The sequence below is a fragment of the Stegostoma tigrinum genome, chromosome 4, assembly GCF_030684315.1.
Source record: "Stegostoma tigrinum isolate sSteTig4 chromosome 4, sSteTig4.hap1, whole genome shotgun sequence".
NCBI lineage: Eukaryota > Metazoa > Chordata > Chondrichthyes > Orectolobiformes > Stegostomatidae > Stegostoma > Stegostoma tigrinum.
This window is the reverse complement of record NC_081357.1, coordinates 82,195,877-82,219,350: the sequence shown is the minus strand read 5'-3', so window position 1 is coordinate 82,219,350 and position 23,474 is coordinate 82,195,877. Positions and strand designations below refer to the sequence as shown.

At 44.4% G+C, this 23,474-nt stretch overlaps 1 protein-coding gene across 4 annotated transcripts in view; it reads left to right on the top strand.

Annotated features, from left to right (window-relative positions):
• The window catches only part of LOC125452394 (regulating synaptic membrane exocytosis protein 1-like), a 596,477-nt gene that overhangs the window by 70,656 nt on the left and 502,347 nt on the right, over positions 1–23,474 (top strand). Inside the window, exon 2 of one of the 4 annotated variants that reach the window (XM_059645489.1) lies at positions 8,922–9,005. The exons of the other annotated variants lie outside the window; for them this stretch is intronic. Coding sequence (XP_059501472.1) covers positions 8,922–9,005 — 84 coding nt within the window. The remainder of the gene's footprint in view (positions 1–8,921; positions 9,006–23,474) is intronic. 4 annotated transcript variants of the gene reach the window in all.

Genomic DNA, 23,474 nt, shown 5'->3' with positions numbered 1-23,474 from the left:
GCCAGCAGCAGTTGTGGAAGCAAGGTCATTGGGGTCATTTAAGAGACTGCTGGACATGTATATGGTCACAGAAATTTGAGGGTGCATACATGAGGATCAATGGTCAGCACAACATTGTGGGCTGAAGGGCCTGTTCTGTGCTGTACTGTTCTATGTTCTATGTTCTGTCTCTCTGTCCAAGTCACTAACCGATGTATATCCTTTAACGGCCCTCATCACTAATCGCAATTCCAACAACCTTTGAGTCATCGGCAAACTTACTAATCAGAGCAGTTACATTTTCCTCCAAATAACTTGTATACATTACAAACAGCAAAGGTCCCAACACTGATTGCTGAGGAACATTGCTAGTCACAGCCCTTCAATCAGAAATGCACCCTTCCATTGCTACGCTCTGTCTTCTCTGACCGAGCTAGTTTTTTTATCCATCTTGCAAACTCACCTTCGACTGCATGCAACTCTACCTTCGATATCAGACTGCTATGAGGGGTCTTGTCAAAGGCTTTACTGAAGTCCATTTAGACAAAATCCACTGCCCTACGCTTATTGATCATCTTCATCACTTCTTCAAAATACTCAACCAAGTTAGTGACGCACAACCTCCCCTTCACAAAACCATGTTGCCTCTCACCGTTACACCCACTTATTTTCAAGTAGGAGTAAACCTTGTCTCGAAGAATCCTCTCCAATAATTTCCCTACCACTGACATAAGGCTCACTGGCTTGTTAATAGCTGGATTATCCTTGCCATCCTTCTTAAACAAACAAACAACATTCGCTATTTGCCAATCCTCTGGGACCTTCCCTGTAGCCAGTGAGGATACAAAGACTTCTCTCAAGGCCCCAGCAATTTCCTCCCTTGCCTCTCTCAGTATTCTGGCGTATATCCCAACAGGCCCTGGGGATTTATCTGCCTTTAATGTTTTTCAAGACCCCCAATACCTCCTCCCTTTTGATCTCAGCATCACTCAAACTATCTACACACCCTTCCCCACACTCATCATTCACAAGTCCTTCTCTATGGTGAATACTGACAAAAAGTACTCATTTAATACCTCGCCCATTTTCTGTGGCTCCACACATAAATTCCTTTCCCTGTCCTTGAGTGGGCCAACCCTCTGCCTGGCTACCTTCTAAAAAGCCTTGGGATTTTTCTTAAACCTGTTGGCCAGTGACTTCTCATAATCCCCTAGCCCTCCTGACTCCTTGCATAAGTTTCTTTCGACTTACCTTGTACTCCACCCTTGCTTCGTGTGTTCATAGCCTCCTAGCCTTGATAAATGCTTCCTTTTTCTTTTTGATTAGGCTCACAATATTGCTTGTTATCCGATTTCCCTAAACTTGCTGTACTTATCCTTCATCCATAAAGGAACAGGCCAGTCCTGAGTTCCCAGCAACTTATGCTTGGAAGTCTCCCATATACTTTATGTTGATCTACCATCAAACAGCTGCCTCCAGTCTACATTAGGTTTTAGGTTAGGTGGGTTAGACATGGGGAAATCAGGAGTAGGGAAATGGGTCTGGGTGGGATGCTCTTCAGAGGGTTGGTGCGGACTTGTTGGGCCAAATGGCCTGTTTTCACACTGTAGGGATTCTATGAATAAGGGCAGAAGATTTGTTTTTCAGTTTAGACAGGACATGATGATCAACACAGGCTTGGAGGACTGAAGGGCCTGTTCCTGTGTCTTATTTCTCTTTTGATCTACTTTGTTCTTTTGTTTTTTCAAACTCCATCGCAAGATTCCATCAGGATCCTTACATGTTCCCAAATCTTTATGTGTAAAGATAAATATTTATCTTAAAATATATGCAAGGTATTTAATGCTATGACAGAACAGTCATTGGCTAACAGCGTTTGGTGGCAACATGTCTGCGGAATGCTTTTGTTTGATCTTGTAATTCAAGAAACCTCCTTCACTGCCTCTGAGAATGTATGTTTTCCAGTATCAGACCATCCTGTAATAAGCAGGTTAGCTGGGGGCAGAAAATGGCTGTTGGTCTATGATATCGACATGATAAAGGCAGAAACAAAGGTAGAGTGGAGACTTTCTTTAAGTCCCTGCAACTTAACAAACTCATGAAAAGACTTTATCCAGCTTTCTGCTGCTATCAAGCAGGATAGATAGAGGGGAAGCAGATGATGTTTAGATTGTAGATAATACCTCATGACGTTGCAGGTAGTTTATTAGTTTGGACAGAGGATTGGCTGCCTCGTTGAAAACAGAGTCTGGATGAGGGAAAAATATTTAGGATGTGAACCTGTAAATAATAGAGTGTCACATAGATCAGTGCCAGGCCATAATTATTAACAATGAATATTAACGATTTTCGTGGGAAGTGAATGTACTATAGTCAAGTTTGCAGATGACTTTAACGTTGGGAAGGCAAGCATGAGCATAGCACAGAAAGTCTGCAGAGAGATATAGACAGGTTGAGCAAGTAGGTGAAAACTTCACAGATAGAATGTAAATGTGGAAACTTGTAAGGTTATGCATTTTGGCAGAAAGAAAAGCTTTAGCTTATTTAAATAGAAAAAAAAATAGAACAGTAGGAACAAAAACAAACTGGAGAAACTCAGCAGGTCTGGCAGCATCTGTGAAGAGAAAATAGTTGACATTTAAAACCAGTTACCATTCTTCAGTTCTGAATGTGACTGGGTTATTAAGTATATTTAAGACTGAGATGTCCAGATATTTAACCAGTAAGGAAATCAAGGGCTGTAGGGAAAAGAGGAGTTCAGGATAATCAGATCAGCCATGTTCTCATTGAATGGCAGAGCAGAATCATTGGACTGAATGGCTTACTTCTGTTCCCATGTGTTATTGTACTTGTGAAATTAGGAATTCAAATTTCCAAATGGAAATTTCAATTCTTTCATATAAATAATCTATTAAATTCCTTGAAATAACCTTCCATTAAAAAAATTATCCATCTCTGTAACATTTTTCAAAGCTGATATAAACATTTGATACATGAGAGGCATAAACATTATAAATTGCCCAAATCTTCCTCTGTGTCCAATTGACAAGCCTCCAGCTCCAAAAGTACTTTGCTTTTGATGTTGCTTTTGTTGGGGAATGACAGTGCCATAGCATACTTTGCTTTATCTTCGTTAAAGATATAGCATGTATACAGACCTCCTTGTTTGTCACCTGAATTCTGTTTATAGCAATATTTAACCATTAAATTTATAACCTTTATAAATACGCTTTCAGATTCAGTCAAAATAGTGTCAAGATTAAATGTGGATGGGGGGTAAGTGCTGATTTGGGGCTGGATGTTCGGGAGGGAGTTGGCAACTGGAGGTGACAGAAGGGTGAACTAAGGACAGGATGGATAGGGGTAGTGAACAAGCAAGAAGTGGTTATGGAGACTGAGCTGTGGATGGCTAGAACTGGGAAGCAAGCTTGGGAGTCCATCAGTTTTCTCTGTCTTCCTATTGCATCTTTCATTGATTCTAGGTGTTAGGTTTGTTTTCGGAGACCCCCATGGACTTGATGCAATGACAAGATACTGACCTGTTTAGAAAACCACAAATCCTTTATTACAAAGCAAGTACAAGCTGTGGAGGATCACTGTTCTCAACCCAGGATAGAGTACAGAGTCTCGTAAGTGATTCTCCCTGAGCAGCTGACAGTCCCCGCTTTTTATACCTTATCGAGTGCATAATACATAAAGCATTACATCTCACAAGGGCATGATACATGAAACATTCACTACATTGGACACTGACATGATACACAAACAATTACGACATCGAAAACATAGAGAGCAGGATACAGTATCGATCGTTCGTGAAGAGACTGCTAGTGGCACGAAGCAATTTCAAGTTGCCAAAGTGACAGAATGTAATTTCAAGCTGCTGAAGTGTCTGGCTTGAACAAAAGTTGGTGCCCTGGCCCCTTTTAGAAGAAACAGAAGTTACATTCTTTACAGGATCTCAGAAGTCTCACACCTTTACAAACGCTGCCCACCTAATCTTATTTGAGACAGTTTCCACATACCCCTGTGCAGGAAGATAAAGACTTACAGAGTTTTACACCTAATTCTATTCGGGCAGGAAGCTGAAGGCAGTGTCTTTCTACCTAGTTGTAGGAAGGTAAGGATTTACAAAGTTTTACACCTCATTCTAATCAGGCATGAACTTATAAGGCAGTGACTGCATACCTCTGTGTAAGCAGATAAAAAGCATTAATTTATAGACAATATAGAAATCAATGGAATGTTGTCCCAATAACATCTCATAGGCATCAATTAAGCAACTCTCAGGAATGATGTTGTTGCCCGTTTAAGAAAAGCTTTGTCTTTCCACTGTAAATATGTCATGAGATCTGAGCATTGAATTTCATAAACCTCACAAAATGATATCACAGATGTTCATTGCACAATACTTTTTATTTCTGAATTTACCAGACTGATCTTTTCAACACACCCACCAAATCCTGGTGCCGCTCCTGAAGTCACTGTTTGGATTGCAGATGGTGATTCTGCAGTGATTGGCTACAAAGGCGACCTGTTATGTCACTAAACCTGTCATTGCCAAGCCTGCTGTGTGTTGAATTGGAGTTCTGGGGAAAGGTGCCACTGTCCTCAAGCTCTGTTTTATTTTTAGCTGTGAGTAAGATGGAGTGGTAATACAGTTAGATTACAGTGAAAATTATTGATATAAGAGTTGTACAGCTAATGATATTCATTAGGTCATTGTTTTATACTTTCATATGGACTAGTTTATGCTCAGTGTTTCTAGAAGTAACCAGCCGGAATATGTGAGCCTGTGAGAATGCTTGCATTGGAACTCTCCTGGTACACAGTGTACCATGCTGTATACATTTCAGGCAGAGTATGACTGACTGGCTGGACTGGCAGATCCACCATTGGTAAAATGCTAACGGCCTGGCTCAACATTGACTTTATGAATTTAAATTAGCTGCCCAGTCAGTGGGTAGGCATCCTGGTCAGTCCTATTGCTGATGTTGGTTAAAGTTCCCTGATGGCAGTTGATAGTTCATCTGACATTGCTCGTCAATGTTCTGCTAGTGCCACTGTTACCTCCTCCTGGGGGTTGCTGAATTTCTGATTTCTCTCAATGGGCAGAATTTACTGCTTCAGTTTTAGTGACTGCAACTACCGTTGCCTTGGCCTCAAGCTCTGGAATTTCCTTGCTACATCTCTCTGACGTTCAATGTCACTTTCTTCGTCCGTGACCTTCCTTAAAACATCATGTTTGAGCAAGCCTTTGAACATCTGACCTAAGATTGCCTTATTTGGCTGAGTGTCATATTTAGTTTTATAATCCTTCTATAAGTGCCTTAGGATGTTTAATTACATTAAAGACCGCTATGGAAATATTGATTGTTTTAATTGAAGCTCAAAAGCCTGATGATGGACCGTGATATGCTGGTCAGGATGCTGTCCATTGGGCGATCAGTACTGAGTAAACATAAGAAACCTTGACCATTCTAAATGTTTTGTTTATTGAATAATGTTAAGCGGTTATCAGCAGAGGAAGTTTGTTTTCAGCTAACAAAAAAACAAATTAGGGAGGCCTGGTGGCTCAGTGGTTAGCACTGCTGCCTCACAGCACCAGGGACCATAGTTTGATTCGACCCTCGTATGACTGTGAGGAGTTTGCACATTCTGCTTGTGTCTGTGTGGGTTTCCTGTGAATGTTCTGGTTTCTTCCCACAGTCCAAAGATGTGCAGGTTAGGTAGATTGACCATGCTAAATTGCCCAAGTTGATCAGGGATGTGTAGATTAGGTGAGTTATGGGTGATGAGCTTGGGGGGGATGGTGCTCTGAGGGTTGGTGCAGACTTGTTGGGCTGAAGTGCCTGTTTTCTGTAAGAATGGTATGATTCTGTAAATTGCTTACAGTGCCCAGGGATAAGTAGGTTAGGTAGGTTAGCCATGGGAAATGCAGGGTTGTATGGGTTGGGACTGGTTGGGATGCTCTTCAGTGTGTAGTAAATGGGCTGATGGGTCTGCTTCCACACTGTAGGGTTTCTATTCTATTATAACTCATCTGCCATTACATACTTACAGTTGACACATGATATTTCACAATATCATTTCGTTTTACGTCAAAAAGACACAGCACAGTAACAGTTACCAAACTGGACAATGTACCCTGTGCCCCAGCATCTTCATTTATTTTAAATGGAAGTTAAGCTGTCACTCTTTTTCAATCTCAAATTTGATTGTTCCATGTTTCAGTGAATACTAAGAAAGTCTCTTACCAGAGGGAGGGAAATTCTTAAATCATGGGTGGGGGATTTCTGGATTTGATGTTCATTGCTTCTGTGTCAGAAATATATTTAAAGGATGTGAACCAGCAGAATAACACCACCTCCCTTTGACCAGGTTTCACTCAAAGCAGTATATTTTATGGTCCAATGTTGGCGATATACTTCCAGGCAGAGTTCTCTTAAAAATATACTCTAAATGAGTTAGTAGTCTCTCTGGAGAGCCTTGTTTGTGGTGAAGGCGTGTCCAACATTGGTTGTCCAACATTGAGTTAAATGCATTCAGTTTACATTCTTTACAATTTCCTGGTTCATTAATAATTAGGACATTGGCAGAGGTGTGACTCAGAAGGTTTAAGTAGATCTGGAGGTGAAACATCGCAGATTGCTGAGTGAAATAAAGGTGGAAAATGGCAGGATTGCAAATGTCACACCTTGTTCCAAACTGGGGAGAGGGAAGAACTCAGCAACTTTTGGCAGTTGGCTGAATGTCAGAAAATATACTGGTGAAGCTTCTTCTGGAATACTGTGACCAGTTCTGGTTGCCAGTGACGGGAAGGATATTATTAAACTGATGAACGTTTGGAAGAGATTTGCCAGGATGTTGCTGAGTATGGAAGGTTTGACCCTTTTCCCTGGAAAGTAGCAGGTTGAGGGGCGACCTTATAGAAGTTTGGGTATAGATAGAGTTAACGGCAGTTGTCTTTTCCCTAGGATGGGGGAATTTCAAGCCTAGGGGTATATTTTTAAACTGAGAGGAGAGAGATTTAAAAATAACATGAGGGGCAAATTTTTTTACACAGAGAGTGGTTCGTGGGCAGAATGAACTCCCTGAGAAAGTGCTGGATGCGGGTACAATTCCAACCGTGAAAAGACATTTGGCTAGATATATGAATAGAAAAGGTTTGGAGGGATATGGGCCAGAACCAAGCAGATGGGACTAATTTAGTTTGAGATTATGTTCGGCCTGTAGTGGTTTGAACGAAGGGTCTGTTTCTGTGCATTCTGACTCAGTGACTTGGTAAAGACTTGTGCCAGCCAACATGGATTTGTGAAAAGCAAATTATGTTTGACACACCCAATTGTGTTTCGCAATGAGGTAGCAAAAAAGTGTTGTTGAAAATCAACAGTTAAGGGAGAATGAACTTTCAGGAAGCAAATGATTAAGTACCAAAAATACACTTTTATGCAGATTTGAATCCCATGGGATTGAAAGGATAATGGCAGCGCAAATACAAATCGGCTGTGAAGCTAAGAGCAGAGACTGGTGATGTACAAAGTGATGACCCTAACTTAGTACTGGGATCACTACTATTTATGATCCATCTCAAAGGCCATGTTTGAGTAATAGGTCATCATTTTAAAGTTTGATCACCCAAAGCTTGAAAAACAAGTACACAGGAAGAAATAAATCGACTTTGGGTAAACATAGACAATGGGCAGGCAAATGACGGATTAATCTTAACATGGAATAGTGTGAAATAAATCATACTGTAAGAAAAAATTAGGAGCGGCAAGACAGATTAGTTGACTTTAAAAGGTTCAGTGAGAGCAGGGAAACCTGGTGTATTTGGGGAAGGCAGGACAGGTTTATGAGGCTATTGAAAAATACATATGAATCACAGCTTTATAAATGGAGGAATTTGTTTTCAAAGTTATGATGGATATGTGAGGGCAGCCAGCATCACTGAATGCAATGGCTTATGTGAGGATCGTGATAGGCAGTCAGCATCAGTGACAGTGGGTGAAGTGAGGCCTCTGGAACAGGCAGTTATCATTGAGAGCAGTGGTCAAGGTAAGGACCCTCTTATAGGCAGTCAGCATCACTGAGATGAGTGGTGAGGTGTGGACCCTATGACACACAGTCAACACTGAGAGGAGTGTTCAAGGTGAGAACTGTGTGTCAGATAAACAACATACATCTTGCTCATCTCAGTGATGTTGGCGGCCAAATTCTGAGTTGTTACTCACCCAATCCTTTCAGCAATGACTGCCTAACACGGAGTCTTATATCACCCAAACTGCTGTATGTGTATGAAGATATTTTTATGAATAAAGTATATTTTTGAAATTAAAGAAGTCACTGAGGGAAGCAGCTGATTAGTGATAGGCAGTGAGTACCAAAGTGAGGGCAGCGTGACATACAGTCATCATCCCTGCAGGAAGTTGATTATGTGAGAACCTTCTGATAGTCAGCTTCATTGTGATGGGCAGGTGAGGTGAGGATCATGTGACAGACAGTCAGCATTATTGACTGCAGGTGGTGGGAGACTCTGTGACAGACGGTCATTGCTGGGAGGATCAGATGGGTGACGATGCAGTGAACGGCAGCCAGCATCACCAAGATGAGCGAGTGAGTTGAGAACCTTGCTACAGGTAGCTAGCATCACTGAGATGAGTGCAAGGTAAGGGTATTGTGACTGGCAATCAGCATCGCTGAGAGGGGCAGGTGAAGTGAGAGCCATATGAAAGGCAGTCAGCATCTAGTGAGAGACCTGTGACAAGCAATTAGCATGACCAGAACCAAATGTTAACGTGTGGCAGGGTGGCTCAGTGGTTAGCCCTGCTGCCTCACTGTGGCTGGAAACCACGTTCAATTCTAGCCTTGAGTGACTGTTGTGTGTGGAGTTTGCACATTCTCCTGTGCCTGTGTGGGTTTATTCTGGTTTTCTCCTCCAGTCCACAGATATGCAGGGTTGGTGGATTGACCAATGACGTGGATGAGGCATTGGAAATGCAGGGTTACAGGGATAAGGTAAGGAGGTGAGTATGGATGGGATGCTGTATGGAGAGTTGGCGTGGACTTGTTGGGCTGAATGCCCTGATTCCACATTGTAGGAATTCTTCTATGGATTCCATGATTCTCATAGTTTTATCCTTACCTGTAGGGGAGACACCACAATCCAGAAGGTGGTTCTCCCAGGAAGAATCTGAGCTGAGAATCTTCATTATCAGATACCCTGGTGTCCCTAGGCGGGTTCGTACAGATTAAGGAGGGAGTGCAAACATAATGGACCCGCTTGGAATCTGGACCAGCAAGTGGCAGGTCAAGGTGACCCTGAAGGTGGTTGCTAGTGGAAACATCCTCCACCGGTTCTCAAGCTTTATGATTGATGGGAACCAAGGCTATCTGATATAGACGGGGCAACTTAGAGTGTGCCAACCTCCGCTAGGTCATGGCAGCAGATTGCAAACTGAATGTCTGCAGGATTTGCAAATTGGAGGGGCACCTGACTATGGACTGCAAGGAGTCCAAGAGTTACAACCTTTGTGGGGAAGCAGGCCATAAGACAACACGGTTTCACCCTCCAGCAAGAAAACTGAAACACAGACCACCCAGAATGAGGGACAGGCCAGAGAAGAGGAAAAGATAGTCAGGGAGAACCGACAGCAACTGACCTAATCTCCACCAGAACAGACTGAGTCAGTGGAGGAGGAGAAGGAAATGAAGAAGGTGGGAGTGTGGATACCAGTGAGAAACAAATGGAAAAGGAAAGCTTGGGTCCCCATGGGCCCACAGCAAAACAGAAAGAGGCAGCTGCATGATAGATACGCAGCTGCATGATAGATACGCCAGAAGCTGCTGTGATGATGATGATGTGCAGAATGATGGTCACAAACAAAAAAAGAGGCGCAGCACCATGGGAGAGAAGGAGCTGAGCATCCACCAAGCAGGAAAGGCTAGATGTCGCAAGTTGAAGCCCAACCTCTAGTGGTCAGGATCCAAGCAATACCCACCGCAGGCAACTGGGAGCAGCTGCACTTCAAATAAGGAGCAAAGCATGACAGACCCTCCGTTGGACTCAGAACCGGAACTTCCTGGCTTTGTTTTTGCCCCAATGACCCTGGATCAGGGCAGTGTCCCCAAGGAGGAACAGGACAGCAACCTCAGCGTTGAAGGTGTCCATTTGTTCGCCCACACCACGGAGATGCAGGGACTACCCCGGTAACATGACCGTGGGTGAACAAACATTGGGGTCCACAGGTAATTCTATAAATTAAAAGAATAATTAATTTAAAATAATTCTATAAAATCTCAAAATGGGTTTTAACATTGCCGCTACGAACTTGTGTAGAATTAAATCCTCTAAGTAATGTGCTTCTGTGTTGGCTTACCTGGCCAGCATCTGAGCAGATCTCTTATTTCTGCAGGAGTGTAGAATACCGTATCTCAGAAGCTACAGGAAATGATTGGGTTTGGGGCCCAAGGGCCTTCAAGTTGGTTGGGGGAAACGGTTGTCATTTTTCTGGCCATGGTATTCTGCTACTAGGAGGCAACCGCCTCCTCCATGGTTAAGGAGGTGGTGGGCGGGTGCCTCCTTGTAACAGGTGACATGTACAGAAAGGTTTCCCTGAGAATAATTAACATGCATGTCCCGGTGCTAAAGAATGATTGGCTGGCCAATGCAGCAGCTCCCACTGCTGCTAGTGATGTCTGTGCAAATCATAGAATCCCTACAGTGTGGAAACAGGCCATTTGGCCAAACAAATCCATACTGACCCTGCAAACAGCATCCCGCCCAGGACCATCCCCCACCTTTAACCTTGCATTTACCATAGCTAAAGCACCTAATCTACACACCCTGAACACTGTGTCCAATTTAGCATGGCCAATGTGCCTAGCCTGCACACCTTTGAACAGTGGGAGGAAACCAGAGCACTCGGTGGAAACCCACATAGACACAGGGAGAATGTGCAAACTGTATGCAGACTGGCGCCCAAAGGTGTAGTTGAATCCACGTACCTGCTGCTGTGAGGCAGCAGTAATAACCACTGAGCCACTGTGCTGCCCAAGGGGTACATAGCACATCACAACTCCGGGCATTCAGGCTGCATCATTAATTCAGATGGACAATCCAGAGGGGCTGGCACCAAACTGGATACCATGTCCAGATTCCTCATCAAAACTGTTAAAGCTGTCAAGCTGCACGGCGTCTTCAGCACCCCTGCAGACAGAGAACAGTATAGATAGACCCATCTGGCCTTGACCAGGTTTATCAGCTCAATGATAGATTTCTTGCATGTGTCCTGCATGTTATCGGTCAGATCCACCGACGTCTAGCTGGTTTTCTTCTCTGACCACATCTGCTGCTGGCTGAAAGTCACCAATAGGATGACCAGGATGCCAGCAAGGGAATGTGGAAGCTGAATGTGAAACTGTTGACCCCAGAAAACATTGAAGAGCTCAGAAAGATTACACTGGTTGAAGAACAGGTGAAGGCCCTGTTTTAGTCTCCAGCAGGCTGGTGGGAAATAATCAAGATTTTTTTTATCCTTTAAGGTATTCAAAAGGCAAGAGTGAGATGGGGAAACCTGTCCAAACTCCAGAAATGATGCAGAACCTACTCTTGCTGTAGATGATAGGCGTTGATGTCAAGGAGAATCTCTAGTAGGTGAAGAGCCAGCAAGCCTTGATCTTGCCTTGGATGGCTCCAGGTCTTCCGGTCTAGGGTACACATCATGGAGTAGGATGAGACGTGCTTGCATTTATTCTTCCAGAAGGTCCTCATGGCATGTTCTGTGCCTAGTAACCTGTAGGAAGAAAATGGCTTGTGAATGTCACCTCAACTGACATCCTGAGGTTCAGCAAATCCTCTTTTGCCAGACAGCATGGCTGTCCAGTTGTTCTTGTTCTTGACAACACATTGGATCATCTGTGACTTCTGGATAAGCTGACCAAGGCCCTCAAGTCCTAAGAAAAGAATAAAACCCCCAGAAGCAACGCCTTACCGGCTGAGTTGTGTTCAAAATGGGCTTTGGGGAGGGAATTCGCAATTGTATCCAACTGCTCTACACCATCAATAGTGCAGCCTGAATCAACTGATGGGAATAAGAAAGCTGTCTGATTAGATCCAAAGTCAAGCATGGCTACCCATTCTGTCCTGCCCTATTTGTGTGATGTATAAAGTTTTTGCTGAGTCCGTCAGGAAGAATGATTATTCCATGCAGTGGAGGCTTGCAGGTCAAGGCTTTTCTGTACGTGGATGATGAAGGGTTCAGTGCTGGAGCCTTACTGACTGTGGTGTACCTTAATGGTTTGGACTTAAATGTAGTTTGATCAAAAGTCTGTGGATAGTACAAAAAATTTGAAAGTTAGTGAATAATGAAGAGGATAACTGTAAACTGCAGAAGAGTATCAGTGGGCTGGTCAGATGGATGGAGCAGTGGCAAATGGAACACAGCCCAGAAATGTGTGAGATAATGTACTTAGTGAGGGCTAATATGGCAAGGGATTGCACTGTGAATAGTAGTTCCCTAGAAAGTATTGGAAGATCAGATGGGACCTTGGAGCACATATCCACACATCCCTGAATATAGCAGGGCAGATATGGTGATTACAAAGGTATGAATGCTTACATTTATTATTTGAGGCATAGAATAGAAGAACAGGAATATTGTGCAGGAAGTATACAAAATGCTGGTTAGGCTACAACAGAAATACTTCACCCAGTTTTAGTCACCACATCAAAGGAAGGATGAAACTGTACTAGAGAGGATGCAAAGGAGATTTACTGAAATGCTGCCTGGGCTCGAGAATCTGAACTATGAGCTATGAACTATGAGCAAAGATTGGATGGTTTGGAGTTGTTTATTTTTGGAGCGGTGAAGGTTGGGAAGGGACCTGATACCCATGTATAACCTTACGAGGCATGTATCCAAGATAGATAGAAAGGTAATAAAATGTGAGGCTGGATGAACACAGCAGGCCAAGCAGCATCTCAGGAGCACAAAAGCTGACGTTTCGGGCCTAGACCCTTCATCAGAGAGGGGGATGGGGAGAGGGAACTGGAATAAATAGGGAGAGAGGGGGAGGCGGACCGAAGATGGAGAGTAAAGAAGATAGGTGGAGAGAGTGTAGGTGGGGAGGTAGGGAGGGGATAGGTCAGTCCAGGGAAGACGGACAGGTCAAGGAGGTGGGATGAGGTTAGTAGGTGGCTGGGGGGCGGCTTGGGGTGGGAGGAAGGGATGGGTGAGAGGAAGAACCGGTTAGGGAGGCAGAGACAGGTTGGACTGGTTTTGGGATGCAGTGGGTGGGGGGGAAGAGCTGGGCTGGTTGTGTGGTGCAGGGTGGGGGGAGGGGACGAACTGGGCTGGTTTAGGGATGCAGTAGGGGAAGGGGAGATTTTGAAACTGGTGAAGTCCACATTGATACCATATGGCTGCAGGGTTCCCAGGCGGAATATGAGTTGCTGTTCCTGCAACCTTCGGGTGGCATCATTGTGGCACTGCAGGAGGCCCATGATGGACATGTCATCTAGAGAATGGGAGGGGGAGTGGAAATGGTTTGCGACTGGGAGGTGCAGTTGTTTGTTGTGAACTGAGTGGAGGGATAGAAAGGTACTTTTTCCATTAGTAAGAGGTATGAATAATTAGGGGGCATACATTTAAGGTAAGAGGTGGAAAGTTCAGAGGTCAGTTGAATATTTATTTTACTGATTGTCTGATGGGAATCTAGAATCCACTGCCTGGATAAGGTAATTGAGTCACAATCTCTGGGAACAATTAGCAGTTTTTAGATATTCAGTTTTAGCCATCAAGCTGTGGGTCAAAAGCTGGAAAATGGGATTAGTGCAGTCAGATCTTTGTTGACTGACAGAGACTCAATGAGCTGAATGGCCCCCTCTGTGTTCTAAACATTTCTTAAGGTGAAGTGGAGATTTAAAAGAGTTGTCCAAAGTAATGAATGTGTTTGTAAGAGTTGTTTGGGAGAAACTATTCCCACTGGTCAGTAATTGATGGACACGTATTTAAGGCAGAGGAAGAGACAAATTCGCGAAAAGTCATTGAGAGTTGGAATAATCAGATTACCCATGTTCTTATTGTGAATGCCAGAGCAAGTTCAAAGGGTGGAGTGACTTGCTGCTGCTGCTAATTAATATATTTGTATATTGATGGTTAGAGGTAATTGTGAATAAAGTAGAGAGTAATGAAGCAATTTAATTGATAACAAAATGAGTTGTGATCTGAAATACACTGCTTGGAAGGGTGTTGGAAGCGGATTGCATGATAACTTCAAAAAGGGGATTTAATAAATACTTGAAATGTGAAAATAGTGCAGATAATGGGGAAAGAGCAAGAGATGGGCTAAATAGAGAGTGCTTTCAAAGACTTTGGAACAGGAGCATGAGATCGAATGACTGAATCACATAATATAGAAACAGTGCAACTCTTGAAAGTAAAATTTAAAAGAAACCCTTCAGGGAAATACTTCGTGAATAATAAAATTCAGATTCAACATTATTATCTACCCGTTAAAAACCATAGCACTCTATTTTTCCGTAGTTTTGATTGTAGACTTAAATGGGAAAATAAATGTTTTACAAGCTCCCTACCTGCCAACAAGTACGTGATTGGCTTCCAGGAAACTGAGCGCTTTTGGATTTAACGTGCACAGATAGGTACAAGTGCTCAAACACGAATGGTACGGTATTGCATCCTTTCACCTCCTGAAAATAAGGATTTTTAGGACGTAATGGATTTTCTTGCTGTCACTGTATACTTGTGCGGACGCTACTTTGTGAATCAAAAGTAACTTCAGATTTTGCTTGAGGTTCATTCAATCTCGGAAGGGACTTTGGTCTTTGAGTCTCTGAAGCAGATGGTGTAATCCTATTTGCAGGGTGAAAACTAGATGATATAAAAGCCCCTTTTATATATAGATTAAAATACATAATTTCAATGAATAAGTTAAATTGATCAGTTAACTAAGGAAAACAAAGTGATCTAGTGAAGAGAGATAATGGGAACTGCAGATGCTGGAGATTCCAAGATAATAAAATGTGAGGCTGGATGAACACAGCAGGCCAAGCAGCATCTCAGGAGCACAAAAGCTGACGTTTCGGGCCTAGACCCTTCATCAGAGAGGGGGATGGGGGGAGGGAACTGGAATAAATAGGGAGAGAGGGGGAGGCGGACCGAAGATGGAGAGTAAAGAAGATAGGTGGAGAGGGTGTAGGTGGGGAGGTAGGGAGGGGATAGGTCAGTCCAGGGAAGACGGACAGGTCAAGGAGGTGGGATGAGGTTAGTAGGTAGCTGGGGGTGCGGCTTGGGGTGGGAGGAAGGGATGGGTGAGAGGAAGAACCGGTTAGGGAGGCAGAGACAGGTTGGACTGGTTTTGGGATGCAGTGGGTGGGGGGGAAGAGCTGGGCTGGTTGTGTGGTGCAGTGGGGGGAGGGGATGAACTGGGCTGGTTGAGGGATGCAGTGGGGGAAGGGGAGATTTTGAAACTGGTGAAGTCCACATTGATACCATATGGCTGCAGGGTTCCCAGGCGGAATATGAGTTGCTGTTCCTGCAACCTTCGGGTGGCATCATGGTGGCAGTGCAGGAGGCCCATGATGGACATGTCATCAAGAGAATGGGAGGGGGAGTGGAAATGGTTTGCGACTGGGAGGTGCAGTTGTTTGTTGCGAACTGAGCGGAGGTGTTCTGCAAAGCGGTCCCCAAGCCTCCGCTTGGTTTCCCCAATGTAGAGAAAGCCGCACCGGGTACAGTGGATGCAGTATACCACATTGGCAGATGTGCAGGTGAACCTCTGCTTAATGTGGAATGTCATCTTGGGGCCTGGGATGGGGGTGAGGGAGGAGGTGTGGGGACAAGTGTAGCATTTCCTGCGGTTGCAGGGGAAGGTGCCGGGTGTGGTGGGGTTGGAGGGCAGTGTGGAGCGAACAAGGGAGTCACGGAGAGAGTGGTCTCTCCGGAAAGCAGACAGGGGTGCCTCTTTGTAGGTTACGTGGAACAGTCCATCTTCCGCACCTACACAGGCCCCAAACCCCACCTCTTCCTCCGGTACATTGATGACTGTATCGGCGCCGCCTCTTGCTCCCCAGAGGAGCTCGAACAGTTCATCCACTTCACCAACACCTTCCACCCCAACCTTCAGTTCACCTGGGCCATCTCCAGCACATCCCTCACCTTCCTGGACCTCTCAGTCTCCATCTCAGGCAACCAGCTTGTAACTGATGTCCATTACAAGCCCACCGACTCCCACAGCTACCTAGAATACACCTCCTCCCACCCACCCTCCTGCAAAAATTCCATCCCCTATTCCCAATTCCTCCGCCTCCGCCGCATCTGCTCCCACGATAAGACATTCCACTCCCGCACATCCCAGATGTCCAAGTTCTTTAAGGACCGCAACTTCCCCCCCACGGTGATTGAGAACGCCCTTGACCGCGTCTCCCGCATTTCCCGCGACACATCCCTCACACCCCGCCCCCGCCACAACCGCCCCAAGAGGATCCCCCTCGTTCTCACACACCACCCTACCAACCTCCGGATACAACGCATTATCCTCCGACACTTCCGCCATTTACAATCCGACCCCACCACCCAAGACATTTTTCCATCCCCACCCCTGTCTGCTTTCCGGAGAGACCACTCTCTCCGTGACTCCCTTGTTCGCTCCACACTGCCCTCCAACCCCACCACACCCGGCACCTTCCCCTGCAACCGCAGGAAATGCTACACTTGTCCCCACACCTCCTCCCTCACCCCCATCCCAGGCCCCAAGATGACATTCCACATTAAGCAGAGGTTCACCTGCACATCTGCCAATGTGGTATACTGCATCCACTGTACCCGGTGCGGCTTTCTCTACATTGGGGAAACCAAGCGGAGGCTTGGGGACCGCTTTGCAGAACACCTCCGCTCAGTTCGCAACAAACAACTGCACCTCCCAGTCGCAAACCATTTCCACTCCCCCTCCCATTCTCTTGATGACATGTCCATCATGGGCCTCCTGCACTGCCACCATGATGCCACCCGAAGGTTGCAGGAACAGCAACTCATATTCCGCCTGGGAACCCTGCAGCCATATGGTATCAATGTGGACTTCACCAGTTTCAAAATCTCCCCTTCCCCCACTGCATCCCTCAACCAGCCCAGTTCATCCCCTCCCCCCACTGCACCACACAACCAGCCCAGCTCTTCCCCCCCACCCACTGCATCCCAAAACCAGTCCAACCTGTCTCTGCCTCCCTAACCGGTTCTTCCTCTCACCCATCCCTTCCTCCCACCCCAAGCCGCACCCCCAGCTACCTACTAACCTCATCCCACCTCCTTGACCTGTCCGTCTTCCCTGGACTGACCTATCCCCTCCCTACCTCCCCACCTACACCCTCTCCACCTATCTTCTTTACTCTCCATCTTCGGTCCGCCTCCCCCTCTCTCCCTATTTATTCCAGTTCCCTCCCCCCATCCCCCTCTCTGATGAAGGGTCTAGGCCCGAAACGTCAGCTTTTGTGCTCCTGAGATGCTGCTTGGCCTGCTGTGTTCATCCAGCCTCACATTTTGTGATCTAGTGAAGGTTATGTGACATTTATCTCGCTAGATGTTCACATCCATTAAAGCAAATTTGTAAGTATGTAACATGTGAGAATACTTAGCAAACTGGGTTAACATCTACTGATGCAAAAATATCGAGGCAAATAAGATCTGTAGGCAGAACCTTAACTGTCTAAATATGATAATTCATATTATTGTATTTGGCAATTTTGGAATAGATTCGTAGAGTCATAGAGATACACAACACGGAAATAGACTGCTCAGTCCAACTTGTCCAAGACAACTAGGTATCCTAAATAAATCTTGTCCAATTTGCCAGCATTTGGCCCATATCCCTCTAAACCCTTCCTATTCACAATCGCATCCAGATGCCTTTTAAATGTTGTAACTGTACCAGCCTCCACAACTTCCTCTGGAAACTCATTCCGTATACGCACTACTCTCTGAGTAAAAAAGTTGCCCCTTCGATCCCTTTTAAATCTTTCCCCTCTCACCTTAAACATATACTATCTAGTTTTGGACTCCCTCACCCTGCAGAAAAGTCTGAACCTAATTACCCTACTCCCATGCCTCTCATGATTTTATAAACTTCTATAAGGTCACCCCTCAGCCTCTGATGCTCCAGAGAAAATAGCCCCAGTCAATTCAGCCTCTCCCTGTAGCACAAACCCCTCCAGTGCTGATAACATCCTTGTACATCTTTTCTGAACCCTTTCAAAATTCACAACACCCTTCCGTAGCAGGAGGACCAGAATTGCTCACAGCAATCCAAAAATGGTGTCCTGAACAGCCACAACATGGCCTCCCAACTCTTTATTTCTATGAATTTTTGTTATTTAAAACTGGGTGCTGCCATGGTGTACAGATCAACATCCAGCTCCAGTTTTTGAGCAATGAAAAATTATTTGATATTAGGGAGATGTTCTTTGTTGTTACTGAATATCAGGCCTATTAAACCTGAAAGAGTTCATAGAAGCTTTTTTATAAAACAGTTTAATTTTAAAATGGACTGTGCTGGACTAAGACATGGCTGATCACATGCTGCAAGTTGACTACAGTTTCTGGAAAGATACAGTTAGCAATTAGGACAGAGCATCAACACTATTGTCCTGGAATCTACACATTGAGTTGTGTGTGCTCTGAAATCAAGAACACAAAATAATAAATGATGTATCTCCTAGCCGAATCTGGATAACAAAGAGCTAACAAAACTCAACATGCTTATAAAGGTGCTTATGGCCCACAATCTATCTGTACAACAAACAATAGGTTTTGACCATGAGCGAAGAAGACATCTTGTTAACAGCCTACTCAGGAATCATGTCACATTATTAAAACTCCTCCTTCTAAGGATGTTAATGCAAAATACATGCATGTCGTCACTGGGTTTGAATGCATTAGCATGGCTGTGAAGGAGCTTGGGAAAAGTATCATCACAGATGAAGAACAGAGTGAAGCAGTCTACAAGTTTCACTCGCCAAGTTTAAGGGCATTTAAATGGTCATCTGATAAACATATGGATAATAATGGAATAGTGTAGGTTAGATGAGCTTCAGTTTGGTTTCACAGGTTGGCGCAACATCGAGGGCCGAAGGGCCTGTACTGTGCTGTAGTGGTCTATGTTCTACATTCTACAAGGATGTCCTCGCAGTCAGCATCGCCTTGAAGCAGTCTGGGAAGAGAATCCTTGCAGTTGCTTTTTTTAAACTATGTTCCCTACAGTGTGGAACAGGCCCTTCGGCCCAACAAGTCCACACTGCCCCTTGGACCATCCCCATCCCCATCCCCATCCCCATCCCCATCCCCATCCCCCTATAACCCACGCATCCCCGAACACTATGGGCAATTTAGCATGGCTGATCCACCTAGCCTGCACATCTTTGGACTGAGGGAGGAAACCAGAGCACCCAGAGAAAATCCAAGCAGACATAGGGAGAATGTGCAAACTCCCCACAGACAGTTGCCCGAGGCTAGAATCGAACCCAGGTCCCTGGCGCTGTGAGGTTGCAGTGCTAAGCACTGAGTCAACATGCCGCCCTTTAGGAAGAAGGGTAACATCACAGGAAAACACAGTGGTATTACTCTACTGCAGTAGTAGAGGCTGCAAGGGAGAGAGCTGAATTGTCAGTAGCAGGTAAGGTCACGTAATTATTTACAAGTTTTATCGCTTCTAGTTTGATCTTTCTGTGATTTATCATTTTAGAGGTCGGTATTCTGCAGGAACAAGGAGTAGAAACGAAAGACACCAGCGAAATAATATTACTTGATATTCAGCATCTTCCAAAAGGTTTGATTCAGAGGTGTAACTCATGGCAAGAGAGCTCAAACCTATGGTGTCTTCCTCCTGGCCTATGGGAAGCTGATCACAATTCCAGTGCCTGGAAACAAAAGTGTGCAGGCAGCTCCTGGAAGCCTGTCTTTCAGAGCTGTAGCAGCAATGGAGCATTTGCAAAGCTAAGGAAATCATGAATAGCATGTACAGAGAGGTGGTCACATTGCAGGCAGAAAGACAAAGGGTGACCGCCAGGCTGAGTGAAGGGGCTAGGCAGACAGTGCAAGAATTCCCTGTGGCCATTCCCCTGAAACACAGACTGCTTTGGATATTGTTGAACAGAATGGCTTCTCAGGGGAAAGCAAAAGCCAAACTTGTGGCACCAAATGCAGTAATTGTAGGAGATTCAATTGTGAGGGGAATAGATATGTGTTTCTGTGCTTACAAATGAGACGACAGAATGGCATGTTGCCTCCCTAGCGCTAGGGTCAATGATGTATCTTGGCATCCTGGAGAAGGAGCGTGAACAGCCAGTGACTGTGATGTACATTAGTATCAATGACGTAGTTTGAAAAAAAAAGAGATGATGCCCTAAAAGCAGAATATAGGGAGTTAGAAAGGAAGCTGAAAGTAGACTTCAAAAAAGAGGAAACGTAAGGCTTCACAAGCTGTTTAATTTATTGGATTTGAACAGACTGCTCAGAACCTCTGTCTCAAGTTTTCGTCACAAAAACAAATCAGGACAAATTACACCTCGTCATGCCTTCCCCTAACAACCAGCAACTGCGTTCTCTCGTTCTGCCAGGTGTGTAATTTTCAGATCGAATGACTGCAATAAAAAGCTCCATCTAAGGAGTCTGTAACTTCTATCCTTAAATTTTTCCAAAACCTTTAAGGAGTTATTGTCAGTTTATACAATTGTCTGAGACACTACCTGGCAAAATAAAAGCTAGAATATTGTAATGCCAACACCAAATTTAAGGTCTCCTTCTCAATTCTGGAATATTTCTATTGATGATTATTCAATTTTCTGGAAAAATATCCACTAGGGCTTTCAATCTTCCCTTCGTCTTCATGCAAGAGTACAGCATTGACACCCACAGCATTCGCGTCGATAGCTACTTTGAATGGCTTTGCGTAATTAGGTGTGGCTAACACTGGGGCACTGGTTAACACAGTTTTTAGATTGTCAAATGCCCAGCATTTTTCTTCACTTCTTCAGTAAAGATTTGGTATGAACTTCCAGTAAAAGCCACTTAGTCCCAAGAATCGTCCCTCTTTGTCGATGGTATGGGAAATCCCCAATAACCTTTGTTTTCATATACTGTGGGGTTATTTGGCCATGTCCAGTAAGATGACCCAGAATGTGACTTGGTTTTAGCCAGGTTTGTCATCAAACTCACCTCCCAAAGTTAGAACATAGAACATAGAACATAGAACAGTACAGCACAGAACAGGCCCTTCAGCCCACAATATTGTGCCGACCATTGATCCTCATGTATGCACCCTCAAATTTCTGTGACCATATAAATGTCCAGCAGTCTCTTAAATGACCCCAATGACCTTGCTTCCACAACTGCTGCTGGCAACGCATTCCATGCTCTCACAACTCTCTGCGTAAAGAACCTGCCTCTGACATCCCCTCTATACTTTCCACCAACCAGCTTAAAACTATGACCCCTCGTGCTAGCCATTTCTGCCCTGGGAAATAGTCTCTGGCTATCAACTCTATCTATGCCTCTCATTATCTTGTATACCTCAATTAGGTCCCTTCTCCTCCTCCTTTTCTCCAATGAAAAGAGACCGAGCTCAGTCAACCTCTCTTCATAAGATAAGCCCTCCAGTCCAGGCAGCATCCTGGTAAACCTCCTCTGAACCCTCTCCAAAGCATCCACATCTTTCCTATAACAGGGCGCCCAGAACTGGACGCAGTATTCCAAGTGCGGTCTAACCAAAGTTTTATAGAGCTGCAACAAGATCTCACGACTCTTAAACTCAATCCCCCTGTTAATGAAAGCCAAAACACCATATGCTTTCTTAACAACCCTATCCACTTGGGTGGCCATTTTAAGGGATCTATGTATCTGCACACCAAGATCCTTCTGTTCCTCCACGCTGCCAAGAATCCTATCCTTAATCCTGTACTCAGCTTTCAAATTCGACCTTCCAAAATGCATCACCTTGCATTTATCCAGGTTGAACTCCATCTGCCACCTCTCAGCCCATCTCTGCATCCTGTCAATGTCCCGCTGCAGCCTACAACAGCCCTCTACACTGTCAACGACACCTCCGACCTTTGTGTCGAGTTGATTGAACAATTCCGTTAGATGCTGCAAATATTCCTTTCATGTGTGACTAAAACTCACCAGGTCGTCAATATACACCAAACAATTGGATAATCCAGAAATGACTTTGTTTGTTATTTTTTGAAATGTGGCTAGTGTGTTTTTCATACCAAATGGCATGACTTTAAACTCGTACAGCTCATTTGGCATCACAAAAGCTAAAATTCCCTTTGCTCTTTCAGGTAAAGATATCTGCCAGTATCCCGTAAATAAAAGTATTTGAAGTATTCGTTGCTTGTCTCAATGCATTCTGCCAAATGTTGTCTAGAATATTAATCAGATTATGTAACTGTACTGACTTTGCGATAGACCACACATAAACATTGGGAACCATCTGGTTTTGGCACCGTTACTATGTCTGAGGCCCAATGATTATATTCATGCATTCAATCTGTTTTTGAACCTATGCCACCTTTTAGAGGGTCAGTCTATAAAGGTGTTGCTTAACTGGAAGTACATTTCCCATTATCGATATGGTGCATAACCAGATTAGTACTCTTCACCTTATTCCTCCATATGATTGTAATAATTCTTTCAAATCATTTTGATTTTCCTCTGGAAGGTAACTTCGTAATTTATCCCAATTTTTGAGAACTTCCTCATTGGCCAGTTTAATTCAGGAATGCCCAATTCAGAATCATCTGAACTTGGTTCTTCAATCTGTGTGGTGACCAGTAACACGTTCTCCATTTGCTTTCCTTCCCTATCAAGATATGTTTTGAGCATGTTCATATGATGCATGCTGTGGGATTTCTTTCTATTTGGCATTCTTTTCAAATAATTCACCTCGCTCAATTTTCTTTCAGTTTGATGAGGTGACTAAATCTTGCCTTTAGAGGTTTGTCTTCCGCTGGGGATAACACAAACACTTTATGCAAAGTTATGAATTTTTGATCTGTTGTTTACTTCCTGTTACATCATATGCTGTGCTACTTTCACATGCTGTCTAGTTAACTCACCTGGTCTATTTAATCTTTCCCTAAAATTTGACACATTGTCCAAATATGTGGTCTCTGAACTCTGACTCACCAATTTCTCCTTAAATAATTTCAGCCCTCTTTCCTCATGCCAAAACCTAACTCAAATGGACTGAGAGATAATGGGAACTGCAGATGCTGGAGATTCCAAGATAATAAAATGTGAGGCTGGATGAACACAGCAGGCCAAGCAGCATCTCAGGAGCACAAAAGCTGACGTTTCGGGCCTAGACCCTTCATCAGAGAGGGGGATGGGGGGAGGGAACTGGAATAAATAGGGAGAGAGGGGGAGGCGGACCGAAGATGGAGAGCAAAGAAGATAGGTGGAGAGGGTGTAGGTGGGGAGGTAGGG